This window comes from Oncorhynchus kisutch, linkage group LG4 (genome assembly GCF_002021735.2).
Source record: "Oncorhynchus kisutch isolate 150728-3 linkage group LG4, Okis_V2, whole genome shotgun sequence".
In the NCBI taxonomy this organism is placed as follows: domain Eukaryota; kingdom Metazoa; phylum Chordata; class Actinopteri; order Salmoniformes; family Salmonidae; genus Oncorhynchus; species Oncorhynchus kisutch.
This window is the reverse complement of record NC_034177.2, coordinates 4463645-4479643: the sequence shown is the minus strand read 5'-3', so window position 1 is coordinate 4479643 and position 15999 is coordinate 4463645. Positions and strand designations below refer to the sequence as shown.

General features: G+C 40.3%; 1 protein-coding gene across 1 annotated transcript in view; it reads left to right on the top strand.

Annotated features, from left to right (window-relative positions):
• Window positions 1-693: 693 nt before the first annotated feature.
• Window positions 694-15999, top strand: part of crocc2 (ciliary rootlet coiled-coil, rootletin family member 2) — a 182574-nt gene continuing 167268 nt past the window's right edge. Inside the window, exons 1-3 of the mRNA XM_031822324.1 lie at window positions 694-1051; window positions 1795-2011; window positions 4428-4537. Of these exons, the coding sequence (XP_031678184.1) occupies window positions 992-1051; window positions 1795-2011; window positions 4428-4537 (387 nt within the window). The 5' untranslated portion in view covers window positions 694-991. The remainder of the gene's footprint in view (window positions 1052-1794; window positions 2012-4427; window positions 4538-15999) is intronic.

Below are 15999 nucleotides of genomic sequence, written 5' to 3'. Positions count from 1 at the left end.
GAGTGTTTCCAAACTTTTGACTGGTGTGTAAAAAAAGAAAATCCACATATATATCTATATATATTTTTAAACACTTGACTTTGAGAGAGAAAATGGAACAAATCAGAAATCTGTGAATTTCTGACTCAGTTGACACAGCCTCAATGACCTATTTCAATAATAGACCTACTATTAGTCTATTTGCACAGTACAGCTTGGGTTGGCCTGACTGTGAAAGACCAATATGGGATTCCTCATTTTCAGTCATTCAGAGTGTATGTCACTGTTTGTCAGAAGTTTTCACAAAGGGCGCCTTTTCTTCAGCTGGGCGGGCCCGTTAGCGAAATGTTTAGTATATCCACTTCGCCAGGCACCATTACACCACTGCGTGATTCAACCCGTTTTTACCCCATTATAAAATGGATCATTAGATTTGGGCAATTAGAACCAATGATGTATACCACTATTTATATATGGTGTATAATATACATCATTGGTTATAACACTATTGATCTGCCACGGAGATCTTCAAATGTGATATTTCCCGCAGAAAGTATGTTTCCTCCCGCTACAGCAAACTATTTGATCATTAACCAATTTGTATCAAAGCGAGGCTACAAAGTAGCCCTGTACCCATCGAACTCACCGCGTCCCTCTCGCTATGGAAACGGCCCGGGAGCGTCCGGTTACCCCGGCAACCTCTGCTGAGATTTGCCTCGCAAGCTCGCACTCTGTTGTCTCTGCAAGTTCTTTAATAAGCTTTTAAGGTGACTAGCAAAAGTTAGGAAATCGTTATTCGTCGTAGAATGCTTAGATTCAGTTAAATGAAAAAATAGTATGCCACTTAGTTTATTCGTTACAGCGACTTACTTTGGTTTTAAAGCAATGCTTTTTCAAATTGTTTTTCGTTTTTTTTATTTGACCAGGTTTCCCTTGCTTTGCCGTGTTTTGTGGATTGTAGCTAATCCTCTCTTTTCGGGCACAGTGTAGAAGTACCTATCAGTTTGTTTCAATGAGTTCTCAGGGAGACCAACGCGAACCAACATCACCTGGACTGGAAGCTGTGATTCAGGTTTGTGTAACAGTAGCCTGAGTTTGAACATGAGCTCAAATTGTGCATTTAGGATAGTTTTGCAAATAGAAGAAAGCTGAGCACCTGTTGTTAACTAATGAAAACAGAGAACTACAAACATTTCGATGCGTGTTCCTGCGCACCTGACTCAAAACAAGGCTATACATTCCAATTCAAATAAATCACTGTGACTGCACTAGCAGGATAGAAGCATTCTCACTCTGCAAGACTGCATTTAGTCGGATTAAATGTTACTCTATTTATATCACAATCTCTAAACACAAACATCTGAATCTGCCTAATATTTGGTTCGTCTCCCTAGGCAGTGGGGTTTCCTCCCACATTAAAAATGCTCCAGTGTACAGTAGGGCTATTTCCCTAGTAACCATTGCATGCTAATTATCCATTACAGTAATTACTGGTTGATGGTGTGATGGTGGTGTGAGGCAATGGCTGTAGAAAGAGTCTCCCTGCTCCACCCTGACAGCAGCACACAGACAGACAGACAGACAGACACACACACACACACACACACACACACACACACACACACACACACACACACACACACACACACACACACACACTCAAATACAGTAACTATTGGGTGGTGTCATGTCACTGTGTGTGTGTGTGTGTGTGTGTGTGTGTGTGTGTGTGTGTGTGTGTGTGTGTGTGTGTGTGTGTGTGTGTGTGTGTGTGTGTGTGTGTGTGTGTGTGTGTGTGTGTGTGTGTGTGTGTAGAAGCTGGAGGAGTCTCTACTCTCTAGTCTCCCTGACAGAAGCAGCAGGGTAGAGGAGAGTAACCTGTCTCTCACACCAAGAGGAGATGGACAGGAATCTGTGGCTGCCAAACTCGCTGCCTCGCCCGTCTCAGGCTCCGCCTGCTCTACAGCAACACCTGTCTCCTCCCGCATCAGACAGATCCTCACCAGGAACCTGGCTGACCCTAACCCTGCAGGTAGACCAAGGCCATACCTTTCTCAGGTCACAGCTCATGGAACATAATGTATAGAACCTACATGTATCATCAACATACTGATATCTACATGTATCATCAACCTACTGATATCTACATGTATCATCAACATACTGATATCTACATGTATCATCAACCTACTGATATCTACATGTATCATCAACATACTGATATCTACATCTATCATCAACCTACTGATATCTACATCTATCATCAACCTACTGATATCTACATCTATCATCAACCTACTGATATCTACATGTATCATCAACCTACTGATATCTACATGTATCATCAACCTACTGATATCTACATGTATCATCAACCTACTGATATCTACATCTATCATCAACCTACTGATATCTACATCTATCATCAACCTACTGATATCTACATCTATCATCAACCTACTGATATCTACATCTATCATCAACCTACTGATATCTACATCTATCATCAACCTACTGATATCTACATCTATCATCAACATGCTGATATCTACATCTATCATCAACCTACTGATATCTACATCTATCATCAACCTACTGATATCTACATGTATCATCAACCTACTGATATCTACATCTATCATCAACCTACTGATATCTACATCTATCATCAACATGCTGATATCTACATCTATCATCAACCTACTGATATCTACATCTATCATCAACCTACTGATATCTACATCTATCATCAACCTACTGATATCTACATCTATCATCAACCTACTGATATCTACATCTATCATTGATGAGTATGTTAGTATGAGTATGTATCAGTATGTTGTTGATTAGCTCAAAAACATTATCATCTGAGAGTGTAATAATAATAATAATAACAACAACAATAACAATAATAACAATAATAATAACAACAACAATAATAATAACAATAGTATTAATAATAATACTAATAATAATACTAATAATAACAACAACAATAATAACAATAATAACAATAACAATAATAATAACAATAACAATAATAATAACAATAATAATAACAATAATAATAATAACAATAATAATAACAATAATAACAACAACAATAATAACAATAATAATAATAACAATAATAATAACAATAATAATAATAACAATAATAATAACAACAATAATAATAACAATAATAACAACAACAATAATAACAATAATAATAATAGCAATAATAATAATAACAATAATAATACTAATAATAACAATAATAATCATAATAACAATAATAACAATATTAATAATAACAATAATAATAACAATAATAATAATAACAATAATAACAACAACAATAATAACAATAATAATAATAACAATAATAATAACAATAATAACAATAACAATTATAACAACAATAATAACAATAATAATAATAATAATAACAATAATAATAATAACAATATTAATACTAATAATAACAATAATAATAATAACAATATTAATACTAATAATAACAATAATAATAATAACAATAATAATAATAGCAATAATAATAATAACAATAATAATACTAATAATAATAATAATAATAACAATAATACTACTAATAATAATAATAATAATAATAATACCACTAATAATAATAATAATAGCTATGCTACTAATACTAATACCACTAATAATAATACTACTAATAATACCAATTATAATACTAATACTAATGATAATACTAATAATAACACTAATAGCAATAATAATAATACTACTAATAAAAATAACAATAATAATCATACTAATACTAATAATAACAATACTAATAATAATGTTCCCTCAAAATAATATACATTGAATTGAAGGGATAACAGGTTCTAGGCCTAATTCTACACACTGAGTGCACAAAACATTAAGAACACCTGCTCTTTCCTTGACATACACTGGCCAGGTGAATCCAGGTGAAAGATAAGATACCTCATTGATGTCCCTTGTTAAATCCACTTCAGTCAGTGAAGGTGAAGGGGAGGAGACCGGTTAAAAACTAGTTTTTAAGCCTTCAGACAATTGAGACATGGATTGTGTACGTGTGTCATTCAGAGGGTGAATGGGCACGACAAAATATTTAAGTGCCTCTGAACGGGGTATGGTAGTAGGTGACAGGGGCACCGGTTTGTGGTTCAAGAACTGCAAAGCTGCTGGGTTTTTCACACTCAACAGTTTCCCTTGCGTATCAAGAATGGTCCAACACCCAAAGGACATTCTGCCATTTTGACACAACTACGTGAAGCATTGGAGTCAACATGTGCCCAGCATCCCTGTGGAAAGCTTTCAACACTTTATAGAGTCCAGGCCCTAATTGAATTGAGGCTGTTCCGAGTAGAAAAGGGGGAGGGGAGGGGGGAGGGGGCAACTCAATATCAGGAAGGTGTTCTTAATGTTTATACCTGTATGCTCTTTACCCTCAGATGATGACATCAGTCTTCAGGAAGAGAACAGCGTACTGAAGGAGCAGCTCTCTCAGACCAGGACGGACCGGGACCAGCTACTGGAAAAACAGACCCAGCTCACAGACAGGGTAGGAACCAGAGCATCATCACTGAACAGATTGCGCTCACAAACAGGGTAGGCTACAAGTTCTGCTCCAGTCAGTTCTGCTCCAGTCAGTTCTGCTCCAGTCAGTTCTGCTCCAGACAGTTCTGCTCCAGTCAGTTCTGCTCCAGTCAGTTCTGCTCCAGTCAGTTCTGCTCCAGTCAGTTCTGCTCCAGTCAATTCTGCTCCAGTCAGGTCTGCTCCAGTCAGTTCTGATCCAGTCAGTTCTGCTCCAGTCAGTTCTGCTCCAGTGAGTTCTGATCCAGTCAGTTCTGCTCCAGTCAATTCTGCTCCAGTCAGTTCTGCTCCAGACATTTTCAAATAGGACTAATGATGATTCTGTCTGAACTACACAATAGTGGAAATAAGATTAGTGAACAACAGACATTATTCCATGTGTTATTTTGGAGTGTGTTGATCTCCCCACATCATATGTCTGTTTAGAACTAGAATCACAGTCTTTCTCTGTCCTTTTATATCTATGAGCTCACCTCAAATACATACCGACCATACTTGTTGTTGTTTCGGTGAAGTGCCAGGCCTGCTGAATGAAGATGGAATAACTTCAGTGCACTAGTGAGGACTGCATGGCATCCCATTCACGATTACTAACTACTCTACTGTTTTCAGGGAAGGGCTGTTTCTCTGTGTTTTATTTCACCTTTATTTCACCTTTATTTAACCAGGTAGGCCAGTAGAGAATAAGTTCTCATTTACAACTGTGATCTGTCCAAGATAAAGCAAAGCAGTGCGACAAAAACAACAACATAGAGTTACACATAAACAAACATACAGTCAATAACACAATAGAAAAATCTGTATACAGTGTGTGCAAATGAAGTAAGGCAATAAATAGGCCAATAAATGAATTAATTTGGGACACACTTTTTCATTCAAGGGTTTTTCTTTATTTTTTAAGCTATTGTCTACATTGTAGAATAATAGTGAAGACATCAGAACTTTGAAATAACACATATGGAATCATGTAGTAACCCAAAATGTTTTTATCAAATTAAAATACATTTTGTATTTTAGATTCTTCAAAGTAGCCACCCTTTGCCTTGATGACAGCTTTCCACACTCTTGGCATTCTCTCAACCAGCTTCATGAGGTAGTCTCCTGGAATGCATTTTAATTAACAGCTGTGCCTTGCTAAAAGTTAATTAGTGGAATTTCTTTCCTTCTTAATGCGCTTCAGCCCATCAGTTGTGTTGTGTAAGTTAGGTGTACAAAAAAAAAAGACCAAGTCCAAATTATGTTAAGAACAGTTCAAAAAAGCAAAGAGAAATGACAGTCAATCATTACTTTAAGACATGAAGGTCAATATAACACGGAAAATTGAATGTTTCTTCAAGTGCAAAAACCATCAAGCGTTATGATGAAACTGGCTCTCAGAGATGACCAGTTTACAGAGGAGTATATAGTGCAGTGATGTGTCCTATAAGGAGCATTGGCGGCCGAATGGTAAAGAACATCTGGCCGCTCGAGAGCACCCTTACCTGCCGATCTATAAATTATGTCTCCGTAATCTAGCATGGTCATCTGAATCAGGGTTAGTTTGCCAGCTTGGGGTGAAAGAGGAGTGATTAAAATAGAGGAAACCAAGTGTAGATTTAACCTTAGTCTGCAACTTGGATATGTGCCAAGAGAAGGACAGTGCACCATCTAGCCATAATCCCAAGGTGTCAACTTTAAGCTCTAAACCCTCAGAGGTAGTAATCACACCTGTGGGGAGAGGAGCATTCTTCTTAACAAACCACATGACCTTTGTTTTGGAGGTGTTTTGGAGGTGTTCAGAACAAGGTTTAGGGCAGAGAAAGCTTGCTGGACGCTAAGAAAGCTTTGTTGTAGAGTGTTTAACATAAAATCCGGGGAGGGGCCAGCTGAGTATAAGACTGTATCATCTGCATATACATGGATGAGAGCAGAAATCAGTGTTAACTAGCAGAAAACCCAGGCTTTTACGAGATTAGAAATCAGTGTTAACTCTTGATACTACCCATCCCGGATCCGGGAGCGTTGTCATCAACTGACACAATCAACTCTAGACTTTGTTGATGCCAAAAAAAAAGTTCAATTTCTTATTCGGTTTCAAAATGACTTGATCACAATTATCAGTAATTGATTAGCTATTCAAAAACAAAAGGTTATTCAAGGAAAATACACATGGAAATAACAGTTAAAACTATGCAATGCCCAAAAATATTGCAGAGGAATTGTCCCATAAGGGCGCCATGGCAACCAATCCAATCAATATATATATCATATTCACTGTATATTGATTATTACTGCACTGTTGGAGCTAGAAACACAAGCATTTAGTTAGATATTACTGCACTGTTGGAGCTAGAAACACAAGCATTTAGTTACATATTACTGCACTGTTGGAGCTAGAAACAAGCATTTAGTTAGATATTACTGCACTGTTGGAGCTAGAAACACAAGCATTTAGTTAGATATTACTGCACTGTTGGAGCTAGAAACACAAGCATTTAGTTAGATATTACTGCACTGTTGGAGCTAGAAACACAAGCATTTAGTTAGATATTACTGCACTGTTGGAGCTAGAAACACAAGCATTTAGTTAGATACTACTGCACTGCTGGAGCTAGGAACACAAGCATTTAGTTAGATACTACTGCACTGCTGGAGCTAGGAACACAAGCATTTAGTTAGATATTACTGCACTGTTGGAGCTAGAAACACAAGCATTTAGTTAGATACTACTGTACTGTTGGAGCTAGGAACACAAGCATTTAGTTAGATACTACTGCACTGTTGGAGCTAGGAACACAAGCATTTAGTTAGATACTACTGCACTGTTGGAGCTAGGAACACAAGCATTTAGTTAGATACTACTGCACTGTTGGAGCTAGAAACACAAGCATTTAGTTAGATACTACTGCACTGTTGGAGCTAGGAACACAAGCATTTAGTTAGATATTACTGCACTGTTGGAGCTAGAAACACAAGCATTTAGTTAGATATTACTGCACTGTTGGAGCTAGAAACACAAGCATTTAGTTAGATATTACTGCACTGTTGGAGCTAGAAACACAAGCATTTAGTTAGATACTACTGCACTGTTGGAGCTAGAAACACAAGCATTTAGTTAGATACTACTGCACTGTTGGAGCTAGAAACACAAGCATTTAGTTAGATATTACTGCACTGTTGGAGCTAGGAACACAAGCATTTAGTTAGATACTACTGCACTGTTGGAGCTAGAAACACAAGCATTTAGTTAGATACTACTGCACTGTTGGAGCTAGGAACACAAGCATTTAGTTAGATACTACTCCACTGTTGGAGCTAGGAACACAAGCATTTAGTTAGATATTACTGCACTGTTGGAGCTAGAAACACAAGCATTTAGTTAGATACTACTGCACTGTTGGAGCTAGAAACACAAGCATTTAGTTAGATCCTACTGCACTGTTGGAGCTAGGAACACAAGCATTTAGTTAGATACTACTCCACTGTTGGAGCTAGGAACACAAGCATTTAGTTAGATACTACTGCACTGTTGGAGCTAGAAACACAAGCATTTAGTTAGATACTACTGCACTGTTGGAGTTAGAAACACAAGCATTTAGTTAGATACTACTGCACTGTTGGAGCTAGAAACACAAGCATTTAGTTACATATTACTGCACTGTTGGAGCTAGAAACAAGCATTTAGTTAGATATTACTGCACTGTTGGAGCTAGAAACACAAGCATTTAGTTAGATACTACTGTACTGTTGGAGCTAGAAACACAAGCATTTAGTTAGATACTACTGCACTGTTGGAGCTAGAAACACAAGCATTTAGTTAGATACTACTGTACTGTTGGAGCTAGGAACACAAGCATTTAGTTAGATACTACTGCACTGTTGGAGCTAGGAACACAAGCATTTAGTTAGATACTACTGCACTGTTGGAGCTAGGAACACAAGCATTTAGTTAGATACTACTGCACTGTTGGAGCTAGAAACACAAGCATTTAGTTAGATACTACTGCACTGTTGGAGCTAGGAACACAAGCATTTAGTTAGATATTACTGCACTGTTGGAGCTAGAAACACAAGCATTTAGTTAGATATTACTGCACTGTTGGAGCTAGAAACACAAGCATTTAGTTAGATATTACTGCACTGTTGGAGCTAGAAACACAAGCATTTAGTTAGATACTACTGCACTGTTGGAGCTAGAAACACAAGCATTTAGTTAGATACTACTGCACTGTTGGAGCTAGAAACACAAGCATTTAGTTAGATATTACTGCACTGTTGGAGCTAGGAACACAAGCATTTAGTTAGATACTACTGCACTGTTGGAGCTAGAAACACAAGCATTTAGTTAGATACTACTGCACTGTTGGAGCTAGGAACACAAGCATTTAGTTAGATACTACTCCACTGTTGGAGCTAGGAACACAAGCATTTAGTTAGATATTACTGCACTGTTGGAGCTAGAAACACAAGCATTTAGTTAGATACTACTGCACTGTTGGAGCTAGAAACACAAGCATTTAGTTAGATACTACTGCACTGTTGGAGCTAGGAACACAAGCATTTAGTTAGATACTACTCCACTGTTGGAGCTAGGAACACAAGCATTTAGTTAGATACTACTGCACTGTTGGAGCTAGAAACACAAGCATTAGTTAGATACTACTGCACTGTTGGAGTTAGAAACACAAGCATTTAGTTAGATACTACTGCACTGTTGGAGCTAGAAACACAAGCATTTAGTTACATATTACTGCACTGTTGGAGCTAGAAACAAGCATTTAGTTAGATATTACTGCACTGTTGGAGCTAGAAACACAAGCATTTAGTTAGATACTACTGTACTGTTGGAGCTAGAAACACAAGCATTTAGTTAGATACTACTGCACTGTTGGAGCTAGAAACACAAGCATTTAGTTAGATATTACTGCACTGTTGGAGCTAGAAACACAAGCATTTAGTTAGATATTACTGCACTGTTGGAGCTAGAAACACAAGCATTTAGTTAGATATTACTGCACTGTTGGAGCTAGAAACACAAGCATTTAGTTAGATATTACTGCACTGTTGGAGCATTTTGCTGCACCTGTGATAACGTCTGCAAATCTGTGTTTAAATATTTGCCTTATTTGCAACATGGAGGGAAATACTGTGTTTACGAATCAACAGAGTTAGGAGAGTGTTCATTGTGTATTTTCTGTGTGGTGTGTGTGTGTGTGTGTGTGTGTGTGTGTGTGTGTGTGTGTGTGTGTGTGTGTGTGGTGTGTGTGTGTGTGTGTGTGTGTGTGTGTGTGTGTCAGCGTGCTGTAAGAGTAAAGATCCATGAAGGCTTTCCTTGTGGTCTGTCCAGAATTAGACCCCCTGTGCGCTCCGACTGGGGCCAGCATCCCCCCCCCCCCCCCCCCACCCCACCTAGGTGCTGCTGTTTGGGGGGAAATTAGAAGGTCCCTGGAGTCTCTGGAAGAAAAAGCAGATTTTTCAGCGTTGGTACAAAGCGGTCGTTTGTGGTAACACTACTCTCTTTCTGCTGCTCTACTCTGATGAACACTGCTGGAACTTATTATATAAATACAATTTAATTAGTTTGGCTTACAAATAGAATATTTATTTATTTATTTGGGAGATATTTGGAAGGTGTGAAAAGCCAGAGAGACAGGGAGAGAGAGAGTTAATTATTGTGTTCCAAAAAAGGTCCAGTCGCCAGGACCACAAATACAAATTCCATCTAGACACCATTAGCGCACACAAACTATGCCTACCTTGGCCTGAACATCAGCGCCACAGGTAACTTCCACTAAGCTGTGAACGAGCTGAGAGACAAGGCAAGAAGGGCCTTCTATGCCATCAAAAGGAACATAAAATTCGACATACCAATTAGGATCTGGCCAAAAATACTTGAATCAGTTATAGAACCCATTGCCCTTTATGGTTGTGAGGTCTGGGGTCCGCTCACCAGCCAAGAATTCACAAAATGGGACAAACACCAAATTGAGACTCTGCATGCAGAATTCTGCAACAATATCCTCAGTGTACAACATAAAACACCAAATAATGCACGTAGAGCAGAATTAGGCCGATAGCCGCAAATGATCAAAATCCAGGAAACGATTCCCAAACCTTCATCACAAAGCCATCACCTACAAAGAGATGAACCTGTAGAAGAGTCTCCTATGCAAGCTGGTCCTGGGGCTCTGTTTACAAATACAAACAGACCCCACAGAGCCCCCAGGACAGCAACACAATTAGACCCAGAACAGAATTAGGTGTGACGTTCTGACCTTAGTTATTTTGTTATGTCTTTGTTTTAGTATGGTCAGGGTGTGAGTTGGGTGGGTTGATTTTCTATTTCTGTGTTTGGCTTGGTATGGTTCTCAATCAGAGGCAGCTGTCAATCGTTGTCCCTGATTGAGAACCGTATTTAGGTAGTATTTAGGTAGTATTTAGGTAGTATTTAGGTAGTATTTAGGTAGTATTTAGGTAGCCTGTTTTCTATTGTGTTCGGAACTGTTTCAGTTTGTTATTTTTGTATTTTGTCATGTTCAGTTCTATTAAATATGAACACTTACCACGCTGCGCATTGGTCCTCCTCTTCTCCTTCATACGACGACCGTTACATTAGGCCAATACCCACAAATTATCAAAATCCAGAAAAGACCCGTTAAATTCTACAACCACCGAAAAGGAAGCGATTCCCAAACCTTCCATAACAAAGGCATTACCTACAGAGAGATGAACCTGGAGAAGAGTCCCCTAAGCAAGCTGGTCCTGGTGCTCTGTTCACGAACACAAACAGACCCTACAGAGCCCCAGGACCCTACAGAGCCCCGGGGCGGCAGGGTAGCCTAGTGGTTAGAGCGTTGGACTAGTAACCGAAAGGTTGCAAGTTCGAATCCCCGAGCTGACAAGGTACAAATCTGTCGTTCTGCCCCTGAACAATGCAGTTAACCCACTGTTCCTAGGCCGTTATTGAAAATAAGAATTTGTTCTTAACTGACTTGCCTAGTAAGGTAAAATTTAATTTAAAAAAAAGGACAGCAGCACAATTAGACCCAACCAAATCATGAGAAAACAAAAAGATAATTACTTGACACATTGGAAAGAATTAACAAAAAAACTGAACAAACTAGAATGCTATTTGTCCCTAAACAGAGAGTACATAGTGGCAGAATACCTGACCACTGTGACTGACCCAAACTTAAGGAAAGCTTTGACTATGTACAGACTCAGTGAGCATAACCTTGCTATTGAGAAAGGCCGCCGTAGGCAGACCTGGCTCTCAAGAAGACAGGCTATGTGCTCACTGCCCACAAAATGAGGTGGAAACTGAGAAACTGAGCTACACTTCCTAACCTCCTGCCCAATGTATGACCATATTAGAGACACATATTTCCCTCAGATTACACAGATCCACAAAGAATTTGAAAACAAACACGATTTTGATAAACTCCCATATCTACAAGGTGACATCACAGCAGCAAGATTTGTGACCTGTTGCCACAAGAAAAGGCAACCAGTGAAGAACAAACACCATTGTAAATACAACCCATATTTATGCTAATTTATTTATGCTAATTGTATTTATGCTAATTTATTTATGTTTATTTATAAGATAAATATGCCTTTATTCTTTTTTTGAACTTTTGCGAGTGTAATGTTTACTGTTCATTTTTGTTGTTTATTTCAATTTTGTTTATTATCTAGTTTACTTGCTTTGGCAATATTTTTGAAATGTTTCCCATGCCAATAAAGCCCTTAATTTAGAGAGAGAATTAAATGGCCATTGAAAAGTAATCATGGAGAGACACAGACAGACGGGTCTCACCCTGCAATTTACTGCAGTCATGCAAAATGAAAACGTTTGACAAAGGTCATAAAGGTCCACGAGGACGTTAAAACGGGAATCATGGAGAGACACAGACAGACGGGCCTCACCCTGCAATTTACTGCAGTCATGCAAAATGAAAACGTTTGACAAAGGTCATAAAGGTCCACGAGGACGTTAAAACGGGAATCATGGAGAGACACAGACAGACGGGCCTCACCCTGCAATTTACTGCAGTCATGCAAAATGAAAACGTTTGACAAAGGTCATAAAGGTCCACGAGGACGTTAAAACGGGAATCATGGAGAGACACAGACAGACGGGCCTCACCCTGCAATTTACTGCAGTCATGCAAAATGAAAACGTTTGACAAAGGTCATAAAGGTCCACGAGGACGTTAAAACGGGAATCATGGAGAGACACAGACAGACGGGCCTCACCCTGCAATTTACTGCAGTCATGCAAAATGAAAACGTTTGACAAAGGTCATAAAGGTCATAACGAGGACGTTAAAACGGGAAACATCATGATGCTGCTTTTTTACATGTAGTTTTTATTGTTGGATTTTAACAAATCAAATTTGAGAATTTAATTGAATAATTAAATTTTTTTTCTATCAGCACATTGACTGTAGTCACGTTGGAAAAACACTGGATCACTGCTACTTCAGTGACGCTTACAAGGCCCTCCCCTCCTTTTTTTTCTGACCACGACTCCATTTTGTTCCTCTCTTCCTCTTGGCAGAAACTCAAACAGGATGTACCCGTGCTATTCAACGCTGATCTGACCAATCGTAATCCACGCTTTTGAATGCACGGACTGGGACACGTTCCAGGTAGCCTCTGGGAATAATATGGACATATACGCTGATTCAGTGAGTTTATAAGGGAGTGTATAGGAGATGATGTACCTACTGTGACTATTAAAACCTATCCTAACCAGAAACCGTGGATAGATGGCAGCATTCGCGCAAAACTTAATGCGTAAACCACCGCATTTAACCATGGAAAGGTTACTGGGTATATGGCCGAATACAAACAGTGTAGTTATTCGCTCCGCAAGGCAAACAAACAAGCGAAACATCAGTACAGAGACAAAGTGGAGACGCAATTCAACTGCTTAGACACGAGACGTATGTGGCAGGGTCTGCAGACACGGACTACAGACGATCACGGGAAGCCACGTTGCGGACACCGACGTCTTGCTTCCGGACAAGCTAAACGCCTTCTTCTCCCGCTTTGAGGATAACACATTGCCACTGACGCGGCCCGCTAACAAGGACTGTGGGCTCTCCTTCTCCGTGGCCGACGTGATTAAGACATTTAAGTGTGTTAACCCTCGTAAGGCTGCCGGCCCAGACAGCATCCCCAGCCGTGTCCTCAGAACATCCGCAGACCGCTGGAATGGCTGGAGTGTTACCAGACATATTCAATCTCTCCTTATCCCAGTTTGCTGTCCCCACATGCTTCAAGATGGCCACCACTGCTTCCAGATGTCCACCTGTCCCCAAGAGGACAAAGGTAACTGAACTAAATGACTACTGCCCCGTAGCACTCACTTCTGTCATCACGAAGTGCTTTGAGAGTCTAGTTAAGGATCATATCACCTCCACCTTACCTGACACCCTAGACCCACTCCAATTTGCTCCACAGACGATGCAATCGCCATCACACTGCACACTGCACACTGCCCACTGCCCCCTGCACACTGCACACTGCATACTGCACACTGCCATCTGGACAAGAAGACCTACTGTATGTAAAAATGCTGTTTATTGATAATAGCTCAGCATGCAACACCATAGTACCCTCCAAGCTCAACATTAAGCTCAAGGCCCTGGGTCTCAACCCCGCCCTGTGCAATTGGATCCTGGACTTCCTGACGGGCCGCCCCCAGGTGGTGAAGGTAGGATACAACATCTCCACTTTGCTGATCGTCAACACTGGGGCCCCACAAGGGTCCATGCTCAGCCCCCTCCTGTACTCCCTGTTCACCTATGACTGCGTGGCCATGCACCTCCAACTCAATCATCAAGTTTACAGACGACACAACAGTAGTAGGCTTGATTACCAACAACGACGAGACAGCCTACAGGGAGCAGGTGAGGGCACTCAGAGTGTGGTGTCAGGAAAACAACCTCTCACTCAACATCAAGAAAACAAAGGAGATGATCGTGGACTTCAGGAAACAGCAGAGGGAGCACCCCCCTATCCACATCGAAGGGACAGCAGTGGAGAAGGTAGAACGTTTTAAGTTCCTCGGCTTACACATCACGGACGAACTGAATTGGTCCACCCACACAGACAGTGTGGTGAAGAAGACATAACAGCACCTCTTCAACCTCAGGAGGCTGAAGAAATGTGGCTTGTCACCTAAAACCCTCACAAAATGTTACAGATGAACAATCGAGAGCATCCTGGCGGGCTGTATCACTGCCTGGTACGGCAACTGCTCCGCCCACAACCGTAAGGCTCTCCAGAGGGTGGTGCGGGCTGCATAACGCGTCACCGGGGGCAAACTACCTGCCATCCAAGACACCAACACCACCCAATGTCACAGGAAGGCCAGAAAGATCATCAAGTACAACAATCACCCGAGCCACTGCCTGTTTACCCCGCTATCATCCAGAAGGCGAGGTCAGTACAGGTGCGTCAAAGCTGGGACCAAGAGACTGAAAAACAGCTTCTATCTCAAGGACATCAGACTGTTAAACTATATCATATTGATGACATATTGATTATATTGATGACATCTACAGAGGGAGCTAATAGCTATATAAACCCCCACCAGATAATTACTATGCCATGTGATGTTATATTGATGACATCTACAGAGGGAGCTAAGAGCTGTGTTGTCACTAAACACAGGGAGGCTGCTGTCTACATACAGACTTGAAATCATTGGCCACTTTAATAAATGGGATAATGCCTCTTTAATAATGTTTACATATCTTGTATTACTCATCTCATATGTATATATTGTATTTTATACCATCTATTGCACCTTGCTTATGCCGCTCGGCCGTCGCTCATCCATATACTTATATGTCCATGTTCTCATTCACCCCTTTAGATTTGTGTGTATTAGGTAGTTGTTGTGGAATTGTTAGATTACTTGTTAGATATTACTGCTAGAAGCACAAGCATTTCACTACACTCGCATTAACATCTGCTAACCATGTGTATGTGACCAATACAAGTCGATTTGATTTAGATTTGATTTGATTCCTGAGGAGTCAAGTACATTATTCACCAGCAGCAACAGGCCCTTTTCTGCCAGCTGCTTAGCCCTCTCCTCTCCTCTCCTCTCCTCTCCTCTCCTCTCCTCTCCTCTCCTCTCCTCTCCTCTCCTCTCCTCTCCTCTCCTCTCCTCTCCTCTCCTCTCCTCTCCTCTCCTCTCCTCTCCTCTCCTCTCCTCTCCTCTCCTCTCCCTGTCAGACTGTGTTTTTCCTACGTAGCGTGATCGTTTGGCAGTACCCTCTGATGTTAATGCTGTGTGCTAATCAATGTCCTGGAGCAAAATACCGGCCTAACTGACTGTGGTATGCAGCACACAGAGCAAAGTGCATCCCAAGTGGCACCCTATTCCCTATATAGTGCACTACTGTTGACCAAAGGCCCCATAGGGAATAG